The sequence below is a fragment of the Triturus cristatus genome, chromosome 5_2 (assembly GCF_964204655.1).
Source record: "Triturus cristatus chromosome 5_2, aTriCri1.1, whole genome shotgun sequence".
Lineage (NCBI taxonomy): Eukaryota > Metazoa > Chordata > Amphibia > Caudata > Salamandridae > Triturus > Triturus cristatus.
In genome coordinates, this window is record NC_140588.1 from 960,737,509 (window position 1) to 960,761,821 (window position 24,313).

Consider the following 24,313-nt stretch of genomic DNA (forward strand, 5'->3'; position numbering starts at 1 on the left):
CCTTCTTTAATGTATAGCTCTGCTATCTAGTTACCTATAACTAACAGCTTGCTTATTCTAGATAGTTGCACAGAAGGACTGAAGAGGTCAGGAAAGGGTACAGGCTAGACGTAGTTTCCCTTCAGGACTGTAGGAGGATGTCCCTAGGATAGATAAAGGCAACCATATAGTAATACACCCACATGAACATCTGAAAACACTACTTCCCTTCCCCCTTCCGACCACTTATCTTACAAGGGTATCCAGATGTCTTCACAGAACAAGGAGTCCGATCAAATGCTGTAGAGGATTCTACAGCTAGAATCTGGAAGATGCAGCAGGGAAGGAACTCAGGAAGACAGGTCAGGACCAATGCGGCGTAAGGTGAACAAGAGCCTCCTTAGGGGGTAACTGGCAGGTCCACGGGAGCAGTTTGGGAGGAAGGGGACAGGGCAGAGACACCCGGCCGGCCCGCGGGACAAAATCCGGCAAGGTGGGCGGAGCGCTCTGACCCTAAAACACCAAAGTCCCGAAACTAGGGGCAGCTCGCGTCCAGTTACAGCCAACACAGAGGCTCGGCACCAATATAACGAACGCACAAAAAAGGAGGGGAAACAGAGCTCTGAAATATGAGAGACGGCTCTCATACAAACGACCGAAAAAAGAAGGGGATTGCAAACACTCGAAGCGATGCAGGTAGTGTAGAATGTCCCGGTCCTCCGAGACGAACGCCAAGCGAAAAACCAGGAAACAGGATACAGGAAGTTCAGGGAACCGCCTGCGGGGCAACACTAGAACGCGAAGCCCCGAGGTTCCTGAACGGCAGGCTTTTCTACTGTTTTGTTGCTATCGCGCATGCGCGATAGCTAGACGCTATGGGGAAGTCACTCACAACTCGGTGACGCTGGAATCGGCAATCCTGACACCCGCCACTGCCAAGACCAACTTCCATGAAGGAATGAAGGCCGTCATCGAATGGATGGAGAACAACCGCCTGAAGCTGAACTTGGACAAGACGGAGGTCCTCATCCTCGGCTCCACCCCCTCCGCCTGGGACGACTCCTGGTGGCCAGCCTCGTTAGGAGCTGCACCGACACCCACAGACCACGCACGCAACCTGGGGTTCATCCTGGACTCATCACTGTCAATGACCCAGCAAGTCAACGCCATCTCCTCCTCCGGCTTCAACACCCTCCGCATGCTTCGCAAGATCTACAGGTGGATCCCCACCGAAACCAGAAGGATGGTCACCCAGACCCTCGTCACCAGCAGGCTAGACTACGGCAATGCCCTCTACGCGGGAATCACGGCCAAACTCCAGAAAAGACTTCAACGCATACAGAACACACCGCATGCCTCGTCCTCGACATCCCCTGCCACAGCCACATCACTGCCCACCTGAGAGAACTGCACTGGCTCCCCGTCAACAAGAGGATCACCATCAAACTCCTAACCCATGCTCGCAAAGCATTCCACGATGCCGGACCAACATACCTCAACAAACGACTCACCTTCTACACTCCCAACCACCAGCTTCACTCCGCTGACCCCTCCCTCGCCACCGTCCCACGCATCTACCAAACCATCACCGGCGGCAGGTCTTTCTCCCACCTCACCGCCAAGACATGGAACACCCTCCCCATCCACCTGCGACAGACCCAGGACCTACTGACTTTCAGGAGACTTCTCAAGACCTGACTGTTCGAGCACTATAAGCTTTTTCTCCCCCCTTAGTGCCTTGAGACCCTCGCGGGTGGGTAGTACGCTCTACAAATGTATTGATTGATTGATCTCTGCTCCTATTCACCTTGGCGATAGAGCCTCTGGCCACATGGGTGTGCCGAGACTCCCTAATTAAGGGACTAGACTGGTCACAGGAGCATTCCGACAGAATTGAGCTTTATGCAGATGATGCCCTGTTCTTCATGTCAGACCCGTGGGCCTCGGGGCCCCGAGTCCTCCAAATTCTCCGTATCTTTGGGGAAACCTCCGGTCTCTTCGCCAATCCTTCAAAATCTGCGCTGTTTCCTATTCACGGCGAACAGAGGAGCTAGGCCTGGGCCTCGGAGTTGATTATCGCAGAAACAGGCTTTAAGTACCTGGGGGTCTATATCTCGCAGTGTCCCACCATTGCCTGGACGCACAACACTGTTCCACTACTCCCGGTCCTTTGTGATGAAACGACGATTTGGTCCCAACTACCCCTGTAGTTGTACGGCAGATCTGCAATTTTTAAGATGGTGTCCCTACCGCGCTTACTCTATAGGCTCCCAGAATTATCCACACCGTATTCCCCCGTCGTGCTTCACCCAACTCAACGCACTTTTGAATAGATTCCATTGGCAGGGGGGCGCGGTTCGCGTGGCGCTCTCATGGTGTACACAGTCCACGTATAGCGGGGGTATCGCGGCTGCAGATGTTCGCGCATACTACTCTGCCTTGCACCTCCTGGTGATTAACGAGTGGTGGTACGGATCCCAGACGGACCTGGCCAACATCGTGGAACAGATTGCCCTGGCGGGTACCACTTTGCTCCATTTTTTATATAGCGGCACTTCACTGGATGTGCTCCCTCCGGCTTGTCAGATAGTCATCCAGACATGGAGGCGGGTGGTTCTGTCCACAAACTGGTGGGGTAAGCTGACGGGTGCCACTCCCCTCTGGCAGGGTACTCATTTACTGACGGTTTTGGCACTCGGGGGATTCCGTAGGTGGGACCTCATCGGTATATCTGCGCTTGGGGACATTATGCAGGGGACCACTCTTACATCCTTTCAAAGGCTACAGTCAGATTTTGACCTTCACAAATCGCAGTTCCATCGCTATCTGCAGCTCTGTCATGCCTTGACCCCCCTGATTCGGCACTCTTACATAGCACGGAGGACATTGGGGGGAACCGGTACAAGAGACACCTCTTATTTTTGGGCCTCACCTTAGCCAAGCGCGACATAGCGCAGCATTGGAAGGACACGTCCCCACCCAGCATCACTAACTGGAAAAGGGCACTGGATAGGTGCATGTCTGCAGAGATTGTGGTGTTTCAGGCGAGGGGGTGTCCTCAGAAGCATGGAAAGATTTGGTCTCGGTGGGCCACGTACAGAGGTATAAATCTGCATCCAATGTCGCAGTCCGTCGCTCGTGAACCCATTGAACAATTGGTGGTGAATAACTTACCTGTCTAGTGTATTGATGTCAATGAGACGTGGCTGGGAATTTCCTTGGCTTCTACATGCAATGTTTCCTAAGTATGTACGGTGCACATTAGGGGTGTGGGGGGTTTCATGTTTTTCTCGGTCTGATGTTCTGCAGACTATTGGGGGGGTTTTTACATTGTACCCAGGGACATTATTTTATGCACTTCCTTTGGATTTTTCTAGTTGGGCTCCGCCCATCTGGTACGCTGAAAATTCAATAAAATATGTTGTTAAAAAAGAAAAGTGTGATGGTTAGTAGCTGTGTTTGTACTGTTATTGTCAGCTGGCAGGGGCAATGTGTGGTGCAAGCTGCAGTGTTCTCCAAATGAGAGACCGGCACTTATTCTTTTACAAATTAAGGACTCCTCCCAAAGAAATTGAGTGAACTCCTGCAGAGAAGCCTACCTGAGTAAACATGCGACAGACAAGAGAATTACCTAGAGAAGGCCTCGGTGTAAAGATGGCGGCACAAATATCTATGATGGGAGACTGTGCACTGTGGATACTTGATCCTGCCCAATTAGAGAGAGAAGCGTGGTGGAAACACCTTCACCACCAATATAAACTGAGAGAAAGTTTCTGAACAGCTCTGGGGAACAGTTGAAGCAAAGAAGCTTGGAGGACACTGATGGAACTGAAGACCCATCCACCAGTGGAAAGGTGACCCCCAACATTGAAGTGTGCATACAGTGATGTCGGAGTCCAGCCACGCAGCAAAACATAAATGAGGGGGCACAGCTCAACATAAAACACAAGGGGCAAGAATCCCGGAACACCATCCAGGAGTGACTGGATCTACTGAATTGATGAGATGTGAGGGGTGCTGCTGAGGAGGAAAGCCAGTCCCCAAGCAAGGAAGTGGCACCTGTCACCACAGTGGTTCTAATTCTTGAGAGTAGACAAAAGAAGAAATGGGTTATGATGTCATGAACCCAGACGCAGCACCTTACAGAAGAGGTGAGGTTCAAAGCCAATTTGAGGTACCCAGATACCAAAAGGCCAGTCGGGGTCTACCAAGCTGGAGGGCTGCCTGGGGGAAAGGGCATCAACATATAAAGAAGAGTTTTTGGCCCAAGGAGGAGACTTGAAAAAGACCAAGCACTGCATGAAAGGCCACATAAAACTCTAATTATATGACGAAGAATGCCCTATATGTTTGAAAAATGAACCCCTGGGGGATGCTGTGAAGGAGAAAACAAGCCCCTGAGAAATGGTAATAAACTTGTGCAGCATGCTCCAAAATGGAGGTAGTAGTGCCCCTTAGACAAGAAACATTGTGGCCCTCATTACGAGTTAATCGGAATAGGTTGTGGCAAGCACCATTATCCCAATCAATCAATCAATCAATCAATCAGGAGCTTTCATAGCGCGATTACCCCCCTGTGAGGGTCTGAAGGCGCTGATGGGGTGGAGGTCTGCTGAGCCTTCTGGGCATGGAGGTTCAGTGGACGAGCCAGGACTTGGGATCCCCTTGAATTGTGTCAGCGACGGGGATTGCCTGAGGTGGAGGGGCAATCCCAGGGTGAAGTATATACCACCTGTGGTAAATACAACCCATTCTGAGTTTTTAAAATTAAAATGGGGCCTATCTTGCACCCTTTCCCATATTCTTTGGTATTGCCCAAGGATACAAAAATTCTGGGACGCAATACTACAGGACATAGATAACATATATCACACAGACATACCCAAACTCCCCACTTTTACACTGCTAAGACTCCCCATTCCTCTGACGTACCCTCTTAAATCCTGCAGAGGGAGAGCGATCACCCTGGCATTGGGCCCTGCGAAACAAGTGTTTTGTCCAGGTGGGGAACCGAGGAGGTACCGACCCGATTGGACTGGTTGCATCAGTTGTGGGAGACGTTGGGAATGGAGAAGATCACAGCGGTCTCACACGCTCACTTCCCAAGCTTGACAAGACCTGGGGCACCAATATAGAATTCTTATCCACAGAATTTACAGAGCTTACTTGCCCGCGGTATCTCCAAGTATTACAACCGGTGTGACCGGTACCACCGCACTGGGTCCTGACTCTTTGAGGGGGTGCCGTATTTGAAAGTATTTTATGGTTTTAAAAGCACCTGCTGCTGTTTTGCCTGCCTCTGGCAATTTTCATACAACAATAAAAACGTAAAGATAACTCTGGTGATTAATGTTCTTCCTGGAGAGAGAGAAGCAGTTTTGTCTAGTGGGAGTTTTAACTTATTTTATGGTAGAACAGAGGGTTAATATCCCTGCTGCAAAGAATGTGTAGCATGCAGATCACAAAGTGCAAATAGGTTAAATAGATCAGTGCTTTTGTCAGAGAGATCCTTTTGTTACTAGCAGTATATATGTTAAAATCCTAACATGGAACAGTGAACTAATAACTGTCATCAAAGAGCTGCATGCAAACTGCAAAGTATAGATTAGAGCATTATATTTTTTCCCTCTATCTTTCATTATTCTAATGTTTCAAAAAGGGGTCATTTCTGTAATAAAAATCCTTATTATTAAATGTAACCCCCAACCCTGGGGTTATGTTTTAAATTCTGAGTCTGTGCTTCTCCAGACCAAGCACTCTTACACTATACTGCCTATCATTATGGATGACACGTTACTCACCTTTAGTCTTCTGGCTTATGTAACATTTCCTATACACTAAATTACACACATATGATTGATTGTCTCTGTGTAATGTGGGTATGATGTAAATTGCTCTGACACCCTAAACTGGTATAGGTGGCGCTATACAACTAATCAAATACATCTGATAGCGAGGGAGTGGTTATGGAGACTTGAGGGTCACTGTTAAAGGATGGTAGTGAAGGAGTCCGTGGGGGGCATCAACAAACATTGTTACACAGGGTGCCACCAGTACTAAAGCCGGCCCTGATTACAACTCACTAGGACGCCCCCCTCCACGGGTACCTGAACACACTCAAGTTAGCAACCCCGAATGTGGCCACATTATATCTGGCCGAGACACAGCCCCCCTCTCTAAGGAAAACTAGGCTTATCTCTCTTCTCTTTTCTGTCCTATTTCTTGATTTGATTACATATTGCTTTTGGATCCCCACTGGCCAGTGCATGTAAGTGGCGGCTATTGTTATCTTTGCTATTTCAAACTGAATTCCATATGTTTTGTCTTTTTTCCATGCTCTTTCTCCCTTTAAATTTTGGCAGGTTTGACCTTCCGAAATTTATCAGGGAAAAACTGTGAGGGTGTGGTCTTTATCAGGTAACTCATAACCTGTTTGCACAAAGATCGGAATTTAGCCCTTAACTTGACAATGAGGGTTTTTTATTTTAGCTAATTTTAGAAATTTTACAAATAAATAAAATAGAGGTAGAATTACAACGTTGTAGATCTGGAGGCTTGGATTGCAGGTGCTAGATCATGCAAACCTTCAAAGACGGTGGTCTGATGAAAGATCGGCAACAAAAATATTGGTGACAAAAATATCAGCAAAAAAACAAGAGAACAAAAATATTGACTAAAAAATTACAGAAGACCACAATATCAAAAAATAGAAAAGTATATTGAATTGTAACTATTATACGCAATATTAACTTGAAAAAATGTATTAACTTTAAAAAGAACATTACATTAAAAAGAACCTTATAATATAAACAATATATGCAAAAAATAAACATAATTAAAAAATATATAATTATAATTTAGACATAAATAATGATTTGTTTTTTTAAATCAGACAAAATATTAGACTTGGGGTTATATTCACTATCCTACTCCAACCTGAGCAACAATAAGGAAAGTGTTAGACTTTGGAGGGGGTCACTTTTACTAGTCCCACTCTAAAGGGAACAACAGTAGGAAAAGTGTTGGACTCTTGACGGTTTAGATTTACTGTTCCTACTCTAACCTGAGCAACAGTATGGAAAGTGATGGACTTCAAGGGTGTCAGTTTTACTATTTCCACTCCAACCTTAGCAACAAACAGTAAGGACAGGGTTTAACCTTTGAGGGGTTACATTTACTATTTCCACACTCACAAATGTATCAGTGTGGAAAGTGGTGGACTTTGGAGTTGTTAGAGTTTGTATTCCCTCTCCAAACTGAGCAACAGTAGAGAAAGTGTTGGACTTTGGAGGGTTCAGATTTGCTACTCACATTCCAATCCACGCAACAGTAGAGAAAGTGTTGGTCTTTGTAGGGTTTAGATTGAATTTTCCGTATCTAAATTAATATGAAATAAATTACATATATAAAATAAACATAAAATATATTTCCATGAATATATAAAAATATCATTAACGTTATAGCATGTATATTCATTATAAAAAACAAAAATCCTGACATTAACACTTAAATCAGTCATAAAATTATCTTAAACAATTATATGAATTGAAAAAATTAAAAAGAGATATAAAGTACTTGCCATTGTGTTGCCGTAAAATTCCAACAACCACAACAACCACAAAAACAATTAAATTAATAGCAGAACAAATTAGAATGCATAGTTTAAAAAAAATAAGACTATAAAAATAGTGAGACAAGAAAAATCCTAATCATATTCAATCAAATAATCAATCAATCAATCAGGGTACTTGTGAAGCGCGCTACTTACCCGTGAGGGTCTCAAGGCGCTGAGGGGGGGGGGCCGCTACTGCTCGAAGAGCCAGGTCTTGAGGAGTCTTCTGAAGGCGAGTAGGTCTTGGGTCTGTCGTAGGTGGGTTGGGAGGGTGTTCCAGGTCTTGGCGGCGAGGTAGGAGAAGGATCTGCCACCAGTGGTCATACGTTGGATGCGGGGGACAGACGCGAGGGCGAGGCTGGCGGAGCAGAGCAGAGCTGGCGGGTGGGGGTGTAGAAGCTGAGTCTGCTGTTCAGGTAGGCTGCTCCGGCGTTGTGGAGTGCTTTGTGTGCGTGGGTGAGGAGCTTGAAGGTGATCCTCTTGTCCATGGGGAGCCAGTGCAGGTCTCTCAGGAGGGGGGTGATGTGGCTGCGGCGGGGGGCGTTGACGATCAGTCGGGCGGAAGCGTTTTGAATGCGTTGTAGCCGCCGTTGGTGTTTGGCTGGGATTCCTGCATAGAGTGCGTTGCCGTAGTCCAGTCTGCTGCTGACGAGGGCCTGTGTCACTGTTCTTCTTGTTTCGGTCAGGCTCCACTTGTAGATCCGGCGGAGCGTGCGTAGGGTGTTGTAGCAGGAGGAGGAGACGGCGTTGACCTGCTTGGACATGGAGAGGGAGGAGTCGAGGATGAATCCTAGGTTGCGTGCGTGGTCGATTTGTGTCGGTGCTGTCCCCAGAGCGGTCGGCCACCAGGAGTCGTCCCAGGTTGAGGGGGTGGGTCCGAGGATGAGGACCTCCGTCTTGTCCGAGTTCAATTTTAGACGGCTGCTCCTCATCCAGTCGGCGATGGCCTTCATACCCTCGTGGATGTTGGTTTTGGCGGTGTGAGGGTCCTTGGTGAGGGAGAGGATGAGCTGGGTGTCGTCGGCGTAGGAGATGATGTTGAGGTTGTGGTGGCGGGCCACTTGTGCGAGGGGGGCCATGTAGATGTTGAACAGCGTCGGGCTGAGGGATGAGCCCAGGGGGACGCCGCAGATGATGTCGGTGGCTTCTGACCCGAAAGGTGGAAGTCCGGAAATCCAAATTATTAGAAACAAATAAATAATTAAGTCAATTAACAAAATAACCAGTTAACAAATAAAACAATGTGTTATTTAATATATTTAAAATAATCTTTTAAGTAACTAACATCAGGTATTTACATAATTATTTAACTAACAAATGAGTTGAAATGGATAAAAAAAAATTTTTTATTTAAAATAAATATTTAAATTCTGTCCGACCATATTCCCCTTTAAAACCAGCAACAGGCAAAAAATGATATATTATAAAGGAAAAACTTTAAAATATGTTACTAAATAAAAAGAAACACTCACAATAATTAAACATACTTAACTTTAAAATAATAAAGCCAAAGAACTAAATGCGTAGGAGTCAAATGTCATCCATACTGGTAGGCAGTATAGTTTAGGAGTGCTTGGTGTGGAGAAGCACAAACTCAGAATTGAAAAAGAAACAGCTTATTTAGGAGTTCTCTTTAAGAATATGAATAAGAATCGATTTCTACCCAAATTAACCCTTTTACAACATAAATCTATGCTCTAATATATACTTTGCAGCGTGTATACAGTTCTATGATGAAAGTTATTAGCTCACTGTTCTATATTAGGACTTTAAGTTATAAATTGCAAGTAACAAAAGGATGTTTCTTTTAAAAGCAGTAACCCACTGACCTATTTACATTATAAGCTCTCTATAATCTGCATGGTACACATTCTTTACAGCAGGCATATTAACCCTCTGCACTACCTTCACATAAGTCGAAACCTCACTATACAAAACAATAATCGCAGGAGTTATCTTGACATTTTTGTGTTGCCTAGTAATAGGTGGTAGAAAGGAATGCGGCAGCAGGTGCTTTAAAAACATAATAAAATTGCAAACACGGTGCCCACAGAAAGCCAGCCCCCAGTGCAGTGGCACCAGTCGCACAGCCCTAGAGCCGGTCCTGATGGTACTGAAAACGAAATCAACACCTCTTTTGATGAGAGAACCTTCAAAAGAGGGACAAGGGGTCATAGAGGCAGTGGCAAGTTCGAAATTGTCGGCGTCCATTGTTTTAACATCTAAAAAGAAGGTAAATGTTTACGTGTTTGTGTCGATTTAACCCCTTCAGTGCCACGCCCTTTCCCCCTCCTGTGCCGGGCATTGCATTAGTGGGTGGGGTTCATGACGAGATAGTCTCGTCATGGGCACAGCGCAACCGTGCTCCATGACGAGACTATCTCGTCATGGGCACAGAAGAGGTTAAGAAGCTTAAACTCAAACATCTGGGTGGCTAGACATCCCATCACCAAATTAAATTAAATGCATTATACATAATGCCAAATACTTCAAGGTTTTGGATTTGTCCTAAGCGTACCACCAGGTTGCACTCCACCCCAATACACAGCCCGAAACAGTTTTTACTACCTCTTTTGGAACGTTCACATTTTTGAGAATGCCATTGTACCTGGCTTCAGTGGCTTCAGCTTTCCAAAGAATTGTGCAACAGATATTTGGGCGGTAGACAAAATGATTTGTTCCCAAGATGAAATTCTGGTTTATGGCTCCAATGAAGACGAACACAATCACAACTTAAGAGTAGTGTTATCTAAACTCAAAAATGCTGGTCTTACTATCAAGAAAAGTAAATACAAGATAGGAGTAGCATCAGCAGATTTTCTTAGACACACTCTGTCTAGTGAAGGTATTAAACCCAAAATGAATTTATCATGAAAGCTCCTACTCCAACCAATAAGGATTAAGTTAAAGCATGCTTAGGTTTAGTAGAGTACATGTTAAAGTTTATTTAAAATAATTCTGACTTAGTACAACCAAGCAGGGCATGACTCAAAAAAGGAATACTTTTTGATTGGGAACTTGAACATACATCCACATTTAATAAGATCAAAGAGACCATTACTCATGCCCTGTGCATAGGAAACTTTGATGGTAAGCTCAAAATGATACTTACAACTGACACTAGCAATAAGGGATTAGGAGCTACCCTTTCACGAATTATAGATGGCAAAGAAAGAATAGTTGCTTTGAGTCAAGAACCTTTAAAGATGCTGAGATAAATTATTCTATTATCAAAAAAGAAGCCTATTGGGCTACTAATCATTTTAAATATTACTTGTCGGGTTTGCCTTTGTGCTAACGATGGACCACAAACCACTAATTCCTGTCTTTTTGAAGAACGATATTGAAAAAAAACACACCTAAAATTAGCAAATGGGTGTTGGGCCAACAGGTTTTTAATTTTAATATAGAGTATGTCTTGGGATTTCTTGCCTCTTTTACCCATTGACAAAACTTTGAATGACCCAGAAAAAGAACTTTCAGCTAAGTAAGTATCCATTTCAGAATGAGAACGGTATAATTCTTTTTTTTTTTTAAATCTTTTTATTAAAATCAGGACAAGAGGTCAGATCAACAAAACATTGAGAGTTACATGACAAATTATATATTAATATATCAAATAGATCGGGCAGAGCTAGAGTATATAAATCAGAATTAGAAATCTAAAATATATTACTTGATCAAAAGCAGGTATAAATTGCAAATAAAAAAAAATTAAACATTAATCAAAATAAGGAGTGAGGAAATTCATTCCTTCCTTCATCTCCCTCCTCTCCTGCCTCTACCCGCAGACGTCATTTCCTCATTCTTTCCCCCCTGCCCATCTTTGACTCCTTCATATAAATGAAGACCCCCAGATTCTATCTATCTTCTGTAGAGATTTGACGCCTCTGATCTTAGCGAGAGAGGATTCCTTAATGTAGATTTATTTGACAAGAAACCACCACTCCATCACGTGTGGTGGATTTCTTGAAATCCATGTCCGTGAAATAGTCAATCTAGCACACCCAATCAAAATGTTAATAAGATCGGCTTGTGGAGCTGCTAATGAATTATTTAAGATCGGGATTCCAAGCAGTACGTTGGTTACACTAAGTGTTATTGGTTGTAAGAGAATCTGAGCCATCCCCTGCCTTATTTTAAGCCAAAATTCCGTAAGTCCAGGGCACGTGAACAACATGTGCTCTAAACTTGCAGCTAGAAGATCACATTTAGGACAACTTGTCCGTTCGTTATTGGAACTATTGCTGGACCATTTTGAAATTCTTTCTGGAGTATAATATAGCTGGCAGATAGTTTTATATTGTTGTAATCTCAAACTAGAAGAATGAACAGAACTGTTTATACTACAGAGAGAAGAAGAGATCTGATTAGCAGTAATATTTAAGCTCAATCGAGAACTCCATTCCTCCGCAATTTTCCCACAATCGTCTAGTTTGAAAGAGATTAAAACCCTATATCCAAGACTAATAAGTGATCTGACCTTGCTGGAGTAGACATTTCCAAATATCGGAATCTGAAATATTTGACAGCTTCATTTTACGTATTAAGTAGTCATAAAATTGAATGTATTTGAAACACGAAGTTTCAGGCAGTTTATAAAGTGTTCTTAATGTCTCAAAAGGCAAAAAGCCGTCATTGCCGTATAAATCACAGAGTGTTTCTATTCCAGCAGCTTTCCACATTGGAAATATCCCATCATGGAATATTCCTGGAAGACCAGGATTAGCCCATAAAGATAGTTGTGGATGAAAAAAAGTTGTGTTGCACTTAGTCAGAATAAGTTGCCATATTTTAACACTGTCTCTGATGGTCTTAAATTTTACACGCTTGAAGTAGTTTGGGTCATTCGCTTTTGCTAAGAACATGTTAGAATCCTCTCCCAACTTAAATTGGTAGCAGTAATATAATTGCTTGTTCCGAATAAACAGACTACGAAGACGGCTGAGGAAAGCTGAAAAAAAGTATAGTCTGAAATCAGGGAAGTTGAGGCCACCTTGGTTAAGAGGTAGTTTAAGCAGAGTAATTGATCTACGAGCCTTCTTGTAGCCCCATATATAGCTACTAAAAATCCCATCTAATCGTTTCAAGTACGCGTTGTTAACGAAGAGTGGTATGGACCTAAATAGATATAGAAATTTAGGTAATATACTCATTTTAATTAAATTGATCCTACCAATAATACTAAGGGGGACCTTATGCCACTTTTTTAAAGTTGTGGCTGTTTCTTTAATAAGAGCCTCATAATTAAGTTTGATAATTTCATTAATATCAGAAGAGATTTTAATGCCAAGATAACTGGCTGTTCTACAAGTACTTGTGACCGGAACCGGCGACTTATGATTCATAATAACTTGTGTTTTATGTGAATTGAGTTTATAGCCGGAAACTGACCCAAATTTATCAGCCTCCTCGGTGATACCCAGTATAGCTTCCGATATGTTCGTTGAATAAACCGCTATATCGTCGGCATAGGCCGTGATTTTTAACGAATTCTGGCCGTGTTCGAAAGGAGTGATATTGGGATGAGCTTGTAGAGCAGCAAGCACAGGTTCCAGCGACAACGCAAATAGCAAGGGTGATAATGGAGGGCTGCCTGGGGGAAAGGGCATCAACATATAAAGAAGAGTTTTTGGCCCAAGGAGGAGACTTGAAAAAGACCAAGCACTGCATGAAAGGCCACATAAAACTCTAATTATATGACGAAGAATGCCCTATATGTTTGAAAAATGAACCCCTGGGGGATGCTGTGAAGGAGAAAACAAGCCCCTGACAAATGGTAATAAACTTGTGCAGCATGCTCCAAAATGGAGGTAGTAGTGCCCCTTAGACAAGAAACATTGTGGCCCTCATTACGAGTTAATCGGAATAGGTTGTGGCAAACACCATTATCCCAATCAATAAATCAATCAATCAGGAGCTTTCATAGCGCGATTACCCCCCTGTGAGGGTCTGAAGGCGCTGATGGGTTGGAGGTCTGCTGAGCCTTCTGGGCATGGAGGTTCAGTGGACGAGCCAGGACTTGGGATCCCCTTGAATTGTGTCAGCGACGGGGATTGCCTGAGGTGGAGGGGCAATCCCAGGGTGAAGTATATACCACCTGTGGTAAATACAACCCATTCTGAGTTTTTAAAATTAAAATGGGGCCTATCTTGCACCCTTTCCCATATTCTTTGGTATTGCCCAAGGATACAAAAATTCTGGGACGTAATACTACAGGACATAGATAACATATATCACACAGACATACCCAAACTCCCCACTTTTACACTGCTAAGACTCCCCATTCCTCTGACGTACCCTCTTAAATCCTGCAGAGGGAGAGCGATCACCCTGGCATTGGGCCCTGCCAAACAAGTGTTTTGTCCAGGTGGGGAACCGAGGAGGTACCGACCCGATTGGACTGGTTGCATCAGTTGTGGGAGACGTTGGGAATGGAGAAGATCACAGCGGTCTCACACGCTCACTTCCCAAGCTTGACAAGACCTGGGGCACCAATATAGAATTCTTATCCACAGAATTTACAGAGCTTACTTGCCCGCGGTATATCCAAGTATTACAACCGGTGTGGCCGGTACCACCGCACTGGGTCCTGACTCTTTGAGGGGGTGCCGTATTTGAAAGTATTTTATGGTTTTAAAAGCACCTGCTGTTGTTTTGCTTGCCTCTGGCAATTTTCATACAACAATAAAAACGTAAAGATAACTGGTGATTAATGTTCTTCCTGGAGAGAGAAGCAGTTTTGTCTAGTGGGAGTTTTAACTCATTTTATGGTAGAACAGAGGGTTAATATCCCTGCTGCAAAGAATGTGTAGCATGCTGATCACAAAGTGCATATAGGTTAAATAGATCAGTGCTTTTGTCAGAGAGATCCTTTTGTTACTAGCAGTATAGATGTTAAAATCCTAACATGGAACAGTGAACTAATAACTGTCATCAAAGAGCTGCATGCAAACTGCAAAGTATAGATTAGAGCATTATATTTTTCCCTCTATCTTTCATTATTCTAATGTTTCAAAAAGGGGTCATTTCTGTAATAAAAATCCTTATTATTAAATGTAACCCCCAACCCTGGGGTTATGTTTTAAATTCTGAGTCTGTGCTTCTCCAGACCAAGCACTCTTACACTATACTGCCTATCATTATGGATGACACGTTACTCACCTTGTAGTCTTCTGGCTTATGTAACATTTCCTATACACTAAATTACACACATATGATTGATTGTCTCTGTGTAATGTGGGTATGATGTAAATTGCTCTGACACCCTAAACTGGTATAGGTGGCGCTATACAACTAATCAAATACATCTGATAGCGAGGGAGTGGTTATGGAGACTTGAGGGTCACTGTTAAAGGTTGGTAGTGAAGGAGTCCGTGGGGGGCATCAACAAACATTGTTACACAGGGTGCCACCAGTACTAAAGCCGGCCCTGATTACAACTCACTAGGACGCCCCCCTCCACGGGTACCTGAACACACTCAAGTTAGCAACCCCGAATGTGGCCACATTATATCTGGCCGAGACACAGCCCCCCTCTCTAAGGAAAACTAGGCTTATCCCTCTTCTCTTTTCTGTCCTATTTCTTGATTTGATTACATATTGCTTTTGGATCCCCACTGGCCAGTGCATGTAAGTGGCGGCTATTGTTATCTTTGCTATTTCAAACTGAATTCCATATGTTTTGTCTTTTTTCCATGCTCTTTCTCCCTTTAAATTTTGGCAGGTTTGACCTGCCGAAATTTATCAGGGAAAAACTGTGAGGGTGTGGTATTTATCAGGTAACTCATAACCTGTTTGCACAAAGATCGGAATTTAGCCCTTAACTTGACAATGAGGGTTTTTTATTTTAGCTAATTTTAGAAATTTTACAAATAAATAAAATAGAGGTAGAATTACAACGTTGTAGATCTGGAGGCTTGGATTGCAGGTGCCGGATCATGCAAACCTTCAAAGACGGTGGTCTGATGAAAGATCGCCAACAAAAATATTGGTGACAAAAATATCAGCAAAAAAACAAGAGAACACAAATATTGACTAAAAAATTACAGAAGACCACAATATTAAAAAATAGAAAAGTATATTGAATTGTAACTATTATACGCAATATTAACTTGAAAAAATATATTAACTTTAAAAAGAACATTACATTAAAAAGAACCTTATAATATAAACAATATATGCAAAAAATAAACATAATTAAAAAATATATAATTATAATTTAGACATAAATAATGATTTGTTTTTTTTAAATCAGACAAAATATTAGACTTGGGGTTATATTCACTATCCTACTCCAACCTGAGCAACAATAAGGAAAGTGTTAGACTTTGGAGGGGGTCACTTTTACTAGTCCCACTCTAAAGGGAACAACAGTAGGAAAAGTGTTGGACTCTTGACGGTTTAGTTTTACTGTTCCTACTCTAACCTGAGCAACAGTATGGAAAGTGATGGACTTCAAGGGTGTCAGTTTTACTATTTCCACTCCAACCTTAGCAACAAACAGTAAGGACAGGGTTTAACCTTTGAGGGGTTACATTTACTATTTCCACACTCACAAATGTATCAGTGTGGAAAGTGGTGGACTTTGGAGTTGTTAGAGTTTGTATTGCCTCTCCAAACTGAGCAACAGTAGAGAAAGTGTTGGACTTTGGAGGGTTCAGATTTGCTACTCACATTCCAATCCAAGCAACAGTAGAGAAAGTGTTGGTCTTTGTAGGGTTTAGATTGAATTTTCCGTATCTAAATTAATATGAAATAAATTACATATATAAAATAAACATAAAATATATTTCCATGAATATATAAAAATATCATTAACGTTATAGCATGTATATTCATTATAAAAAACAAAATTCCTGACATTAACACTTAAATCAGTCATAAAATTATCTTAAACAATTATATGAATTGAAAAAATTAAAAAGAGATATAAAATACTTGCCATTGTGTTGCCGTAAAATTCCAACAACCACAACAACCACAAAAACAATTAAATTAATAGCAGAACAAATTAGAATGCATAGTTTAAAAAAAATAAGACTATAAAAATAGTGAGACAAGAAAAATCTTAATCATATTCAATCAAATAATCAATCAATCAATCAGGGTACTTGTGAAGCGTGCTACTTACCCGTGAGGGTCTCACGCGCGCTGAGGGGGGGGGCCGCTACTGCTCGAAGAGCCAGGTCTTGAGGAGTCTTCTGAAGGCGAGTAGGACTTGGGTCTGTCGTAGGTGGGTTGGGAGGGTGTTCCAGGTCTTGGCGGCGAGGTAGGAGAAGGATCTGCCGCCAGTGGTCGTACGTTGGATGCGGGGGACAGCTGCGAGGGCGAGGCTGGCGGAGCAGAGCAGAGCTGGCGGGTGGGGGTGTAGAAGCTGAGTCTGCTGTTCAGGTAGGCTGCTCCGGCGTTGTGGAGTGCTTTGTGTGCGTGGGTGAGGAGCTTGAAGGTGATCCTCTTGTCCATGGGGAGCCAGTGCAGGTCTCTCAGGAGGGGGGTGATGTGGCTGTGGCGGGGGGCGTTGACGATCAGTCGGGCGGAAGCGTTTTGGATGCGTTGTAGCCGCCGTTGGTGTTTGGCTGGGATTCCTGCATAGAGTGCATTGCCGTAGTCCAGACTGCTGCTGACGAGGGCCTGTGTCACTGTTCTTCTTGTTTCGGTCGGGATCCATTTGTAGATCTGGCGGAGCGTGCGTAGGGTGTTGTAGCAGGAGGAGGAGACGGCGTTGACCTGCTTGGACATGGAGAGGGAGGAGTCGAGGATGAATCCTAGGTTGCGTGCGTGGTCGGTTTGTGTCGGTGCTGTCCTCAGAGCGGTCGGCCACCAGGAGTCGTCCCAGGCTGAGGGGGTGGGTCCGAGGATGAGGACCTCCGTCTTGTCCGAGTTCAATTTCAGACGGCTGCTCCTCATCCAGTCGGCGATGGCCTTCATACCCTCGTGGATGTTGGTTTTGGCGGTGTGAGGGTCCTTGGTGAGGGAGAGGATGAGCTGGGTGTCGTCGGCGTAGGAGATGATGTTGAGGTTGGGGTGGCGGGCCACTTGTGCGAGGGGGGCCATGTAGATGTTGAACAGCGTCGGGCTGAGGGATGAGCCCTGGGGGACGCCGCAGATGATGTCGGTGGCTTCTGACCCGAAAGGTGGAAGTCCGGAAATCCAAATTATTAGAAACAAATAAATAATTAAGTCAATTAACAAAATAACCAGTTAACAAATAAAACAATGTGTTATTTAATATATTTAAAATAATCTATTAAGTAACTAACATCAGGTATTTACATAATTATTTATCTAACAAATGAGTTGAAATGGATAAAAAAATGTTTTTATTTAAAATAAATATTTAAATTCTGTACGACCATATTCCCCTTTAAAACCAGCAACAGGCAAAAAATGATATATTATAAAGGAAAAACTTTAAAATATGTTACTAAATAAAAAGAAACACTCACAATAATTAAACATACTTAACTTTTAAATAATAAAGCCAAAGAACTAAATGCGTAGGAGTCAAATGTCATCCATACTGGTAGGCAGTATAGTTTAGGAGTGCTTGGTGTGGAGAAGCACAAACTCAGAATTGAAAAAGAAACAGCTTATTTAGGAGTTCTCTTTAAGAATAAGAATAAGAATCGTTTTCTACCCAAATTAACCCTTTTACAACATTAATCTATGCTCTAATATATACTTTGCAGCGTGTATACAGTTCTATGATGAAAGTTATTAGCTCACTGTTTTATATTAGGACTTTAAGTTATAAATTGCAAGTAACAAAAGGATGTTTCTTTTAAAAGCAGTAACCCACTGACCTATTTACATTATATGCACTCTATAATCTGCATGGTACACATTCTTTACAGCAGGCATATTAACCCTCTGCACTTCCTTCACATAAGTCAAAACCTCACTATACAAAACAATAATCGCAGGAGTTATCTTGACATTTTTGTGTTGCCTGGTAATAGCTGGTAGAAAGGAATGCGGCAGCAGGTGCTTTAAAAACATAATAAAATTGCAAACACGGTGCCCACAGAAAGCCAGCACCCAGTGCAGTGGCACCTGTCGCACAGCCCTAGAGCCGGTCCTGATGGTACTGAAAACTAAATCAACACCTCTTTTGATGAGAGAACCTTCAAAAGAGGAACAAGGGATCATAGAGGCAGTGGCAAGTTCGAAATTGTCGGCGCCCATTGTTTTAACATCTAAAAAGAAGGTAAATGTTTAAGTGTTTGTGTCGATTTAACCCCTTCAGTGCCACACCCTTTCCCCCTCCTGTGCCGGGCGTTGCATTAGTGGGTGGGGTTCATGACGAGATAGTCTCGTCATGGGCACAGCGCAACCGTGCTCCTTGACGAGACTATCTCGTCATGGGCACAGAAGAGGTTAAGAAGCTTAAACTCAAACATCTGGGTGGCTAGACATCCCATCACCAAATTAAATTAAATGCATTATACATAATGCCAAATACTTCAAGGTTTTGGATTTGTCCTAAGCGTACCACCAGGTTGCACTCCACCCCAATACACAGCCCGATACAGTTTTTACTACCTCTTTTGGAACGTTCAAATTTTTGAGAATGCCATTGTACCTGGCTTCAGTGGCTTCAGCTTTCCAAAGAATTGTGCAACAGATATTTGGGCGGTAGACAAAATGATTTGTTCCCAAGATGAAATTCTGGTTTATGGCTCCAATGAAGACGAACACAATCACAACTTAAGAGTAGTGTTATCTAAACTCAAAAATGCTGGTCTTATTATCAAGAAAAGTAAATACAAGATAGGAGTAGCATCAGCAGATTTTCTTAGACACACTCTGTCTAGTGAAGGTATTAAACCCAAAATGAATTTATCATGAAAGCTCCTACTCCAACCAATAAGGATTAAGTTAAAGCATGCTTAGGATTAGTAGAGTACATGTTAAAGTTTATTTAAAATAATTCTGACTTAGTACCACCAAGCAGGGCATGACTCAAAAAAGGAATACTTTTTGATTGGGAACTTGAACATACATCCACATTTAATAAGATCAAAGAGACCTTTACTCATGCCCTGTGCATAGGAAACTTTGATGGTAAGCTCAAAATGATACTTACAACTGACACTAGCAATAAGGGATTAGGAGCTACCCTTTCACGAATTATAGATGGCAAAGAAAGAATAGTTGCTTTGAGTCAAGAACCTTTAAAGATGCTGAGATAAATTATTCTATTATCAAAAAAGAAGCCTATTGGGCTACTAATCATTTTAAATATTACTTGTCGGGTTTGCCTTTGTGCTAACGATGGACCACAAACCACTAATTCCTGTCTTTTTGAAGAACGATATTGAAAAAAAACACACCTAAAATTAGCAAATGGGTGTTGGGCCAACAGGTTTTTAATTTTAATATAGAGTATTTCTTGGGATTTCTTGCCTCTTTTACCCATTAACAAAACTTTGAATGACCCAGAAAAAGAACTTTCAGTTAAGTAAGTATCCATTTCAGAATGAGAACGGTGTGATTCTTTTTAAAAAAAAAAATCTTTTTATTAAAATAAGGACAAGAGGTCAGATCAACAAAACATTGAGATTTACATGACAAATTATATATTAATATATCAAATAGATCGGGCAGAGCTAGAGTATATAAATCAGAATTAGAAATCTAAAATATGTTACTTGTTCAAAAGCAGGTATAAATTGCAAATAAAAAAAAATAAAAAAATTAAACATTAATCAAAATAAGGAGTGAGGAAATTCATTCCTTCCCTCATCTCCCTCCTCTCCTGCCTCTACCCGCAGACGTCATTTCCTCATTCTTTCCCCCCTGCCCATCTTTGACTCCTTCATATAAATGAAGACCCCCAGATTCTATCTATCTTCTGTAGAGATTTGACGCCTCTGATCTTAGCGAGAGAGGATTCCTTAATGTAGATTTATTTGACAAGAAACCACCACTCCATCACGTGTGGTGGATTTCTTGAAATCCATGTCCGTGCAATAGTCAATCTAGCACACCCAATCAAAATGTTAATAAGATCGGCTTGTGGAGCTGCTAATGAATTATTTAAGATCGGGATTCCAAGCAGTACGTTGGTTACACTAAGTGTTATTGGTTGTAAGAGAATCTGAGCCATCCCCTGCCTTATTTTAAGCCAAAAGTCCGTAAGTCCAGGGCACGTGAACAACATGTGCTCTAAACTTGCAGCTAGAAGATCACATTTAGGACAACTTGTCCGCTCGTTATTGGAACTATTGCTGGACCATTTTGAAATTCTTTCTGGAGTATAATATAGCTGGCAGATAGTTTTATATTGTTGTAATCTCAAACTAGAAGAATGAACAGAACGGTTTATACTACAGAGAGAAGAAGAGATCTGATTAGCAGTAATATTTAAGCTCAATCGAGAACTCCATTTCTCCGCAATTTTCCCACAATCGTCTAGTTTGAAAGAGATTAAAACCCTATATCCAAGACTAATAAGTGATCTGACCTTGCTGGAGTAGACATTTCCAAATATCGGAATCTGAAATATTTGACAGCTTCATTTTACGTATTAAGTAGTCATAAAATTGAATGTATTTGAAACACGAAGTTTCAGGCAGTTTATAAAGTGTTCTTAATGTCTCAAAAGGCAAAAAGCCGTCATTGCCGTATAAATCACCGAGTGTTTCTATTCCAGCAGCTTTCCACATTGTAAATATCCCATCATGGAATATTCCTGAAAGACCAGGATTAGCCCATAAAGATAGTTGTGGATGAAAAAAAGTCGTGTTGCACTTAGTCAGAATAAGTTGCCATATTTTAACACTGTCTCTGATGGTCTTAAATTTTACACGCTTGAAGTAGTTTGTGTCATTCGCTTTTGCTAAGAACATGTTAGAATCCTCTCCCAACGAAAATTGGTTGCAGTAATATAATTGCTTGTTCTGAATAAACAGACTACGAAGACGGCTGAGGAAAGCTGAAAAAAAGTATAGTCTGAAATCAGGGAAGTTGAGGCCACCTTGGTTAAGAGGAAGTTTAAGCAGAGTAATTGATCTACGAGCCTTCTTGTAGCCCCATATATAGCTACTAAAAATCCCATCTAATCGTTTAAAGTACGCGTTGTTAACGAAGAGTGTTATGGACCTAAATAGATATGGAAATTTAGGTAATATACTCATTTTAATTAAATTGATCCTACCAATAATACTAAGGGGGACCTTATGCCACTTTTTTAAAGTTGTGGCTGTTTCTTTAATAAGAGCCTCATAATTAAGTTTGATAATTTCATTAATATCAGAAGAGATTTTAATGCCAAGATAACTGGCTGTTCTACAAGTACCTGTGACCGGAACCGGCGACTTATGATTCATAATAACTTGTGTTTTATGTGAATTGAGTTTATAGCCGGAAACTGACCCAAATTTATCAGCCTCCTCGGTAATACCCAGTATAGCTTCCGATATGTTCGTTGAATAAACCGCTATATCGTCGGCATAGGCCGTGATTTTTAACGAATTCTGGCTGTGTTCGAAAGGAGTGATATTGGGATGAGCTTGTAGAGCAGCAAGAAAAGGTTCCAGCGACAACGCAAATAGCAAGGGTGATAATGGACACCCTTGCCATGTACCTCGGTAGATTGGAAAGCTGGTCGAGGTTAACCCGGCATAGCTAAGCTTAGCCGTTGGGTGATCATACAAAGCCTGTAGCCATTTAAGATATTGACCATGAAAACCCATAGTGGTCAGTGTTGACCAGAGATAGTCCCACCCCACTCGATCAAACGCCTTTTCGGCGTCCAAGAGTATCATACCGAGTGGGGTGGGACCAATCCTGGCCACATCAAATGCAGTAATGGCCATATTGATATGGGCGGTAGTATCTCTCCCCATGACAAAGCCATGTTGCTGAGGGGTCACCAAATAAGGTATAAGTGGAGCTAATCTAATAGCCAATACCTTGGCAAAAATTTTAGCGTCTACATTGATAACCGAAATGGGTCTATATGACCCACATTGATCTCCTGGTTTATCTTTTTTTAAGAAAACCACAATCTTGGTTGTATTCCAAGATTCGGGTGTCTTCCCGGTAGTTCCGATATTGCTTATCACCTTAAATAATAACGGCAGCAGTTCCTCCGAACATAGTTTATAAATATCTAATGGGATAGTGTCCTCCCCAGCAGCTTAACCTAAGGGGAGCATAGCGACAGCCATGCTGATCTCTGATTCAGTGATGTTTTCAGAAAGCAGCTCAATTCCTTCAGTCTGCTTTCCCTTAGTTAAGTTAGTATCCAGATATTCTTGAATCTTATTCATGGCTGGTTGTTCATCTGGAGTGTATAATGCCCTATAAAATGCCACAAATTTCTCTAGAATCTGCTCTGGTTGAGTGTATACCGTGTTATTTTGAGCCTTAATTTCTTTTATAGATGTTCTAGACTTATCATCAGCGACCTTGTATGCGAGGATTTTGCCTATCTTGTCTCCGCTCTCATATTGAGAGAGATGATATTTATGTAGACTATTCATATTTTTCTCCATAAGCCTAGTTTTAATATTAAGCTTAGAGCTAGCTAATTTTTGGCATATATCCGCTACATTTGATATACCCTGGATCAATGCCTGTGATAATTGTTTTTCTAATATACTTACAGCATTGGCCATCGCCTCCCAGCCACGTTTGTATAATAGATTTTGATTTAAAACAAACTGTTGTGTGAACCCCCGTATGCTCGCTTTAACCTTATCCCAGACTATACTAGGTGAAGCTGAATTTATATTTATTGTTATAAATTCCACTAAATGTGCTTTTAGTTGTAAGATATAGTCCTTATTAGACAATAGATGTCGGGGAAATGTAAATGGCCTTGGTTTCTGGCAGGTATGTGGCATAGTGAACGATAGTATAATTGGATTATGATCCGAGGCCACCCTCAGACATAACTCCATAGAGCTATTCGCCAAAATATTGTCAGATACCCAGGCCATATCAATTCTTGAGCATAGTTGATGAGGTGCAGAGTAATATGTGAAGGCGGGAATTGAAGGATATAATATTCGCCAAGCATCTTTTAAATTATGGATGCGTCCAAGTTCGAGGATGGCAGCTCGGGATCGGCGCATCCTCTGAAATGCTCGGTGTCTGGTAGTGTCAATATCATAATCCATAATAAGGTTAAAATCCCCCATTATAATAAGCTCTCCGCTACTATCGAGTAATTCTATATTTAGCTTATCAATGATAGAAGGGTCATCAGTATTTGAACCATAAAATACGCAGAAAGTATAAGTATTGCCATGCCATATAGTTTGAGTAATGGCCCATCGGCCAGCTTTATCCACCTTAGTTTTAGTTATTCCTATATTTAACCTTTTCTGTCTTAAAATAACAACACCTCTAGTTGGAGTACCACATTCAGAGCGAACCATCACATCATATCCTAATTGCCCAAGAAGCTTACGGTCCTTGTAGGTGATATGCGTCTCAGAAAGTAGAGCTAACTGAGGCTTGTACATATTTAACTCTTCAGTAACAAGTCGTCTTTTGTTCCTGCTATTTAGACATGCAACATTCCATGCCATACATCTAATTCTATGCATCATGTAAGCATATTTCGCCCCTCTGCCCATTTTTTTGAATTTCCATGAGGCGTTTCAAAGAAATAATAATAACCAGATATCTTCCCTCTCACCCTGATCAATTTAACATTTTTACTCCCCCCCAACCTACCCCTATAGACCCTCCCATGGGGGTTCAGGC

At 42.0% G+C, this 24,313-nt stretch overlaps 1 protein-coding gene across 1 annotated transcript in view; it reads left to right on the forward strand.

The window, feature by feature from the left end:
• Window positions 1-21,625, forward strand: part of LOC146829474 (uncharacterized) — a 58,897-nt gene extending 37,272 nt beyond the window's left edge. The window contains exons 2-3 of the mRNA XM_085606503.1: window positions 6,342-6,396; window positions 21,508-21,625. Of these exons, the coding sequence (XP_085462629.1) occupies window positions 6,342-6,396; window positions 21,508-21,625 (173 nt within the window). The remainder of the gene's footprint in view (window positions 1-6,341; window positions 6,397-21,507) is intronic.
• Window positions 21,626-24,313: the final 2,688 nt, after the last annotated feature.